This window comes from Quercus lobata, chromosome 9, assembly GCF_001633185.2.
Source record: "Quercus lobata isolate SW786 chromosome 9, ValleyOak3.0 Primary Assembly, whole genome shotgun sequence".
NCBI classification, from domain to species: domain Eukaryota; kingdom Viridiplantae; phylum Streptophyta; class Magnoliopsida; order Fagales; family Fagaceae; genus Quercus; species Quercus lobata.
The window spans coordinates 32,446,537-32,455,724 of record NC_044912.1 but is presented as its reverse complement, the minus strand read 5'-3'; the positions used below and the strand labels follow the sequence as shown (position 1 = coordinate 32,455,724).

The 9,188-nt window shown below is 30.1% G+C and overlaps 1 protein-coding gene across 1 annotated transcript; it reads left to right on the top strand.

Moving 5' to 3' along the window:
• The first annotated feature begins 889 nt into the window (after positions 1 to 889).
• LOC115959335 (agamous-like MADS-box protein MADS9) lies at positions 890 to 4,198 on the top strand. Its single transcript, XM_031077687.1, has 7 exons — positions 890 to 1,192; positions 1,346 to 1,412; positions 2,022 to 2,083; positions 2,192 to 2,291; positions 2,422 to 2,451; positions 2,824 to 2,868; positions 3,859 to 4,198. Exons 1-7 carry the CDS (start codon positions 1,005 to 1,007, stop codon positions 3,994 to 3,996), a joined length of 630 nt encoding a protein of 209 aa, XP_030933547.1. The 5' UTR covers positions 890 to 1,004; the 3' UTR covers positions 3,997 to 4,198.
• The last annotated feature ends 4,990 nt before the right edge of the window (positions 4,199 to 9,188 follow it).

Sequence of the window (9,188 nt, the reverse complement as noted above, 5' to 3'; positions counted from 1 at the left end):
CCTAGGGTTTCACACATTGTTCAAATCCTTTAATTTTTAATTTTTTTTGAGTCATTGTTCAAATCCATTGTCTTCATTTTTTATTTTTGGATAAACAAAATCCATTGTCTTCAGTCTTCACATGTCAAAGCCTTGCTCAGGGGAGTCACCAATCAAATGGCTTGTCAAAACCGTATCAAAGACCCAATCAGCGCTTCCTACAGTATTTCGATCTTCGATGACCTCGACACTTCAGAAAATTATATTCTCTCCTTTGCTGTAGGGGTTCGCATATAAAGAACGCATCGTTTCCTTTTCCTTTTTGACCCTTCTTTTAATTACCACACCCACTATTATTATTTGCAAAGAAAAAAAAAATTCATTGAATTTGATTTGATGGTTTTGATCTGATTATTATACCATATTTGGTTCCATCACTCAAACCCCAGACAAGACCATCTCAAACTACAAGGCCTCATAGAACAACGTTAAAACGTGTCTAGTACTCATGCACCATCCCCACTTTACGTATCAAACATAACCTAGTCCTAGTCTTAGTTTCAATTTTGACAGACTTGAGCTTGAATTAAAGCCCATAAAAAGTTCACCAAGCTAATTATCAGTCATAGTCATAGAGTTTTTAAGTTCAAGTGAAACCCTAATAAACCATCAAATTAATATCAGTCACAAAGAGAGAGAGAGGGAAAGATAGAGAAAGAAACCAATGGTTAATAAGAGGTTGCAACAAAAACTACAAAGCCAAATTAGACATCAGTAAAAGCAGTTGGCTTGGCTTTGTCACCAACCCATAAACAAATCCTTCCTTTCTGTGCCACTTAGAAAGTCTTTTACCCTCTTACCCAAATTAGAAATATTGCTCTTCCAATGCTTTCCTATCTCTTTATTAAATCCCACTACCTCTTCCTCTTTCCTCCATTTCATTTCAACAAACAAAGAACAACAAGAAGAGAAGAAGAAGAAGAAGAAGAAGAAGAAGAAAAGTAGGAGAAGAAAGTTTGTGAGAGATGGGGAGAGGCAAGATTGAGATCAAGAGGATTGAGAACCCAAACAACAGGCACGTGACCTATTCAAAGAGAAGAAGTGGGATCATAAAGAAGGCTAAGGAGATCACTGTTCTATGTGATGCTGAAGTTTCCCTTGTTATCTTTGGTACCAATGGAAAGATGCATGAATACTGTAGCCCTTCAACTACGTATGTATATAATATATACTTCTCTTTGTTAATAACCTTTTCTTCTTCATACATATTATTATATATAGTCTCAGTAGGGTTCTTGGCTAGTAATTGATCTGTGATTCTCTTTTTTTTCTAATATGTGGGAAATTTTTATTTTTGACGGTGAAGGTTGATTGACATCATGGACAAGTACCACAGCAAGTCTGGTAAGAGGTTGTGGGATGCTAAACATGAGGTGGGTTTTCAAATAATGAATACTCTCTCTTTTTGTGCTTGATATTGTTCAACTTTTTCTGTCAAATTTTTACTGTAAAAGCATCTGGTAGTTCTTGCTTTGTGACATGATTTTTTTTAGCTAAAAATATGTTAAGAAACATGAACTATGAATTCTATGAACAGATCTACAAATGGGATGTATATAGTCCCTCTTTTTCTCTCTCCTAGCTTTCAAAATATTCTATTGTTTTTTTCATAGAGAAAGAAAACTAAAACTACATGAATTGTAACATCTATGAACAGATCTGGTAACAAAACATTATTCCCTCCCTTCCTTTTCCTTGCAAAAATTGAAACAACTGAATGGTTGATAGTTATAAGCAAATAAATATAATAAATGTCTTACCTTTGACAAGATCTATGTCTTTGTCTGATAGTTTCTTGACTAAAAGCATAGTAAACGGCAAATACACAACCTCTACTAACAGATCTGCAATTAGAAATTTAGTTTAACTAACAGATCTGCTGATTAAAGTCTGACCCATCATGGATTTGTATATTTAATTTTTTTTTTTTTTTTTTTTTGAGATAAACTAACTGTTAGGGTTTCCAACTATGATAAACTCAGAACCTCAGCAATGAAATTGATAGAATCAAGAAAGAGAACGACAATATGCAGGTTGAGCTCAGGTATATATTAATTGGATATTTGGTTTCTTTGCTTCTCTCTCTCTCTCTCTCTCTCTCTCTCTCTCTCTCTCTCTCTCTCTCTCATGTAGATGGAAGTATATGTTGCAGGCACTTGAAGGGAGAGGATATCACATCTCTGGGCCCAAAAGAGCTTATTCTCTTAGAGGAAGCCCTTGATAATGGGCTCTCAAGTATCCGAGGAAAGCAGGTTAGTATCCAAATATTATTATTTTATTTTTTTGCTAAATAGGATCCAAATATTAATTATATATATGTGATTGAAGATCTTAATAGGCATCCAAGAGAAGATTTAACTTGCCGTTTTTTGTTTTTTGCAGATGGAGTACTTGGATATTGCTACAAAAAATGTACGTGTAGACAGAACCATAGTGCCTTGCTTGATTGATTTCTTTTATTACTCATGAGTAATGTAATAGGAATATCATAACTATATTGGCCTATATTTTATCTTTAAAAATTGTTAAAGCAATGCAAAAGAACCTTTTTTTTTCGTTTGAAAGAGGAAGGAAGTATATCAAAGTCTAAAGATTTGAACTTTTTTGATAATTTGGTAGATTGATGAACTAAGTTATGCTTTACTTCTTCATTTTAAAAAAAAAAAAAATGTTGAGCAAGCAAAAGAACTTTTCAATGTTCCTATATATAAGTATATGAGTTTTATTATTATAATTTTTTCTTTCCGTGACCTTAATTAACTTTGTTAACTGGACATTGCTCAGACCGAGATGTTGGAGGAGGAGAATAAGCACCTTACCCTCGTTCTGGTAATGTCATTCAACTTTCTATATATCTTTACTTATAAGCAAATCTGTGGACACCAATGAATGTACATGAATATTAGTGCATGAAGTATATGATGTGTGCAGGTGTGCATGTTGTATGTTAATCTGTAGTTGTAGTTAGAATGTATGCTTATTTATTTGCTCAATACTTTCTGTGTGCATTTAAGCAGTTTTACACAATGATATGGTTTTGTGAGAGATTCATTTGTGTGCATTTGCGACTGTGTATCTCAGTTTGTAGAGCCGTTTGGTTGAATATGTGTATGCATAATTGTATAAAGGCTTAGATGGTTATTTCAATTTTTATGTTCATGAAAGGGCTAAGTTGTGATTTAGTTTGGTGAGTGTGCCTCCAAGCATTGTGAATTTGTGGTGATAAATTGTATTTGAATATATGTGCATGCATCATTGTATCCATTTGGGTGAGATTATTATCATTGTTCTATTAGGCTTAATAAAAATAAGGTTACCAAAAATACAATTATACCACTTTAAAATATTGTATATAAATCAAATGGGCTATGATTGTTTCACATTCAGGATTGTTCACACTATTTTACATTATATCTATATTCTTTCACATCATGTATAAAATGTAGATATCTTGTCTAAAAGTGTGGATATTGTGTGAGATATTTCACATCCAAGAATGTGAAGCAATAATTATCCAAATTAGATAAAGCTTGCCAATAGGTTTTAGTACATTTCAATCATAAGGTAGTGATTGCCATAGATCAGTAGAGTCAGTTTCGTTTTTTAGATTGTTGTGAATGAATCCGCCCCCCCCAAAAAAAAAGAATGTTCATATTTTTGAGCTATATTTTCATGTTGATTGATAATCAATAACACAAGTCCAACAAAGTCAAATTTCTATTCATTATAAATTAATTAACTCAATTAAGACAGTCATGAGAGAATTGTGGCAAAGTCTACTAGTAGTAATTACTAACATTTCCCTCCTCTTTACAACAGCACCAACAGGAGATGGCCATGGAAGCAAACAGGGACATGAATGATGAGTACCAGCAGAGAGTGAGAGAGTACAACTCTCAAATGTCGTTTGCCTTCCGTGTGCAGCCTATTCAGCCAAATCTACAAGAGAGAATGTAATAGTACTACTGTTGCTGGCATCTAAACTCTTTAGTTTGCTAGCTCTTCTGCTTTCCATGGTTTGTAATAGACCTAGCTAATATCATGCTCCTTGAGCATGTACTAGTATTAAAACCTGCAAGTGTGTGAACTTGGCTTTTGGGTTGATCGATTACCTTGTGTAATATATATGGTGGGGATGAGCTTGTGTTACCTTAGCATATATTGGGCTATTTATGTCTAAGGCCCTAGATATGTATATATATATATATATATATATATATGTACCTTTATATACTATTTGGTTGGTTTGACCTTGCTTTTACCTTATAATGGGCCATCATAGAACCTGGATAATCATCTTTTCTTTTTCTCGGATTGAATTGTTAAGTTTTAGCTAACAAGCATTTTCCTGTTGATTTTGTTAATTTTTACATAGATCTTTTTAAAAATTGAAATTCCTCTCCCCCTCTCTTTATATTGTCAATCAAAATTGAACTCTATCTAAGTTTTACTCTTTTGATATGCCAGTATATGTCAGTTATCTAGGTAATAATTGAGCTTTATATACATCACATGTCTCGATCACTAGCATGTCACCCCTAAAATATAATAACCCAGCCAAACATAATGAAAATTACTACAACAAAGAGCAAAGTTCCACCAAATAAACACATTTTGTACGTTGTCCACAAAATAATCTACATAAAAATACTCACTCCACACCTCTTCAAAAATAAATAAATAAATAAATCACTCCATACATGTATTACCCATCTATCATTTTTACATTTTTGTGTGCGTACACCCAAAAGTCACTCTCTAAGTACTCCTTTCAAGAGTGTTAAGGCTCCTTTATATAGAAATATATATAATACATGTAAGTTATTATAAGAATTTAATCACAATATAATGGAAAAATAAATTACAAAGATTATGAGGTTATTGAGATATAAATATTTTGTAAGAACATTATGAGTTGATGGGGTGTTATATATCATAATAACTTTTGTAATAATAAATGTATGAATATAGAGATTTGTTAATATATATATATATAATAATAGGTGAAGCAGAGAGAAAATCCAATTAGATTTCAATTGGATTCTCAATTTTGCGCCACTTGTCCTAACCAAAACTCAAAAAAAATATTTAATTAGATTATAAATTTGACTTCAATTTTGTGTCATGTATCTTATCTAAATTTTCTAATTGTTGTGCCCAAATAAATTATGCATTAACATTTAACACAGAAGCCAATAAAACCACAATAATAATGCTCATTGGCCTAAGCAAAAACATCTTACTTGCACACTTTCATGGAGATTATAAATTGGACTCCAATTTTGTGTCATGTATCTTATCTAAATTTTCTAATTTTTGTACCCAAATAAATGATGCATTAACATTTAACACGGAAGCCAAGAAAACCACAATAATAATACTCATTGGCCTAAGCAAGAACATCTCATCTGCACACTTTTATGGGTGATCTCAATAGAGTCTGGAGCTCTTCTAATCCCACAACCAGAACCAAGGAGTCCAACGAGAAAGACTATAAAAGTAAAACATCATCTCCTCCTAATTCCATATCTTCATCCCATGTCTCCTCCTCTCTCAACCTCTACCAACTAGATCCACACACTGCCCTCTCCTCCTCCTTACGGATTTTTTAGAGCAAGGCCGGGTTCAAACACAATGTTCAATCCCACTCTTCCTTGCTTCACACTCTCATACATTAGCGCTTCATTGGCGCCTCCAAGAAGATTCCAAGCTCAATGATTTGTTCTTATTTTTTAATGATTTGTTCTTATTTTTTAATAGTTTTTAGTGTGTCTGGATTAAGATTTTGTTAATTTGTTAAAAGTGACAAAAATATAATCATATATATTATATTAAGTTGAAGTTCAATTTTAGAATTCAAATTGAATCAAATTGATTTCTAATTGTAGTTTAATTTTGTGCTATGTGTCCAATTTGATTTTTAAATGTTGGTGTTAAGTTACTTCCATTCATAATGCTCAATGTGGAAATTGAATCTACTAAGATAAACATCTTATTATCACAATTGTTAATATTTCCGTGCGTAAGCACGGACTACATGCTAGTTTTTATTGTAATACACTAACAGTTGGTGTCAAGAAATCTAATTGCACCGAGTTAGTAATTAAAAGCTCTCGGAGGCACAAAATTAATCAGGGACAACTCTCTATACCGCATGATTCGGTGAGCTCTTTCCTTACTCTTGATCTTTTATTTTATTATTGTCTTTATTGTTAATTTCCATATTAATTTGTTTTGTTTGTGACATGAACTCTACAGTCTACACCCATCACTACATTTTTTATAAGACTCTAGCTGACTTAGCCTAAAGTGTGATGCAATCATATCAAGGGTATATCACAGCCTTGTTTATTGAGCTATGATGTATCAAGGTATCAAGGGTATATCACAGCCTTGTTTATTGAGCTATGATGTATCAAGGGTACATTACATTAAGTTTTTTATTGGTTTATTTTATTTTTTCTAACATTATCATAATTTAAAATTACAAAATATATCATATAATCTTAATCCTATTAGCTATTACGTTCTTAAATAATGCGATGTTATATTTTTGTATTAAGATTACATTAATGAAATATTAAAATAATTTAATATTATGATATAATATAACATTACGGCAAACAAAAAGCCCCTGAAATGCAATTACAAGCCCAACAAGCTCAAGTTGGTATATTTTTTTCTTTCTTCTTTTTCTTCTTTTTTTTTTTTTTAATGGAACTTGGAAGATCAATATATATGATATTCCGAACAGTGAAAAATATTGCTAAAGACATGAACCTTACGCTTGGCTGGATGCAAGATTAATTGGTTAAGCAATTTCTATTATTAAAACTTTTTGTAAGTAAAATAGAAACATGTATATTAATTAATTATATGTATATTTTCAAACTTTATAAAATTTCTTTTATAACAAAATTAATTGTTTTAAAATAATTATTGAAAATTCTTTTAGAAGAATGTTAAGGCTCTTTTTTAATTAAAAAAAAAAAGAATATTAAAGCTTAACCACTAATAATATATATATATATATATATATATGTGTGTGTGTGTGTGTGTCATGTATCTACTGTCTACCTTAATAATAAAATAAAAGAATTTCTTATCTTTACCATAAAAAAAATAAAATAATTAAAAACTATTAGCCTCATAACATAAGCTTTGCACGTGAGATGAGGCTTTTATTATTTTTTTGGTTTAGTTTTATAATTTTTTTTTTTTTTAATTTTGGATAATTTTATTTTGAAGGCTTAAATTAGTAGGAGACTATCCTATTTTGTAGGCATTTTAAGTAGAGTTGAGATAAATTTTTACCGAGTTGTCCTCAAGTTTTTTTCCTATTAAACCTAAGATTTATGGATATTTTTGAACCACATAAAAGTAGAGTCCAAAGAGGAGAATCCTCTTATAGATAGTAAGTATAGATATATAGATATTATCTATACTACTATTTAAGAGGCTTCCCTTATTTGGGAATGACATTTTTTTTCAAAAATACCCCTACACCCTAATTTTAAATAGAGACAAAACTAAAAGCCAATTTGATAAAAATATATCTTTAACTCCCAAACAGCCCACTTCAGAGTAACTTCCAAGTTCCCACTCCACTAAACCACCTCCAAAATTCAAATTTTCTACAATCACTCCTATTAAACATGATAACTTAATTTTTATTCACTTTAAATCGCTTTTGCAAAATAGAAACTTACCTTTAAAAAAAAAAATTCTCACCTTCATAAGGAAAAAAAATATTTATACACCAAACAAAAAAAAAAACCAAGTTATTTTTTTTTTTTAACTAGATTTTAAGAAGGACTTAGAGTTTTAAAAAAACCCTTCTCCTTATCCAATCATTATTTTTTTTAAATAAAATTATCATATAGATAAAATAAAAATAAAATAAAATAAAATAAAATAAACCAATTATCTACCATTCTTTTTCATTTATCTAAGCAAAGACAAAACTAGAATCCTAAAATATATGCCATCAAAAATTGAACTACTCTCCCACTAACCGACCCACATATTTTTTTTGAGAATAATAAATATTTTAACATACACACGGAGAGGAGAGAGAAGGTCTTAAAAAAACCCACCCACGTATTCAACACAACATAGTTACTCCATATTTCAAAACCAAGCCACCATTTACTACTATTAAAGATAAAATTTTCTGGTCATTTGAACACACTCAAGACAAAAAAGAGAGGCAAGCTTTAAATGTTGCACAACCCAGCTTGAAAAGTTCCTCTCTCGCCATCTATTTGTTAACAGAAATTTTGAATTATGTGTATTTTTTTAATGGCCCCTTCATAAATTTCATCAACTTTATGAGCATCTAAAGCATATATATATATATATATATATATATATTTTTTTTTTTCTAATCATTCATTTTACTTAATCTTGCAGATCTCTCATTACTATCAATTTTGGTTTTTTTTTTTTTTTTTAATACAAAATAGAATTTCTACTTTAACCTAATCTAAATGTATATATATGTAAAACTCCCTCCTAGAGACTTGAACCCCGGCCTTTCCCCCAAATTTTATCTAACTGAAATTAAATGGAGAAGTGTATGTTTTTCAAATGTCCAACTTATATAATTCTTATATCTTTCAATTCTCTTTAATTTAGGTTCTTCATTAAAAAAAAAAAAAGGTATCTTTTTACCATCAATAGTTTTAAAAGTAAAGATTTATGTAGTGCCTTATTCTGTGTTGCGGTTACGAGATTGGGGAAATTGAAAATTCTATATATTGATTGAAATACTTTTGCGCCTTATTCTATATATTTCTAGTTCTTTAGACTTAACAAATTAATTTTGAAACTAAAGTTATTAAATGTTTTCTTATATATTAAATTTTGATTTGATTAAAAACTTGAATCGTGATTTAATGTAATTTTTATTTATATTGTGATGAGTATTATGAATTTGTGGGTGAAATAATTTTTTCATTACGCCCCTAAATTTTTTGTGACTGAAAAATGTATTAATCCCAAATAGTAATATATGCAAATTATTAAGAGTGTTTGGTATTATAGTTTGAATAACAGTTTTCAGTATTTAAACAATATTATACTTATTTTTATATATTTTTTCACCCATATATTTTTTCACAAAATAACGACAATATTATTAGAAATCT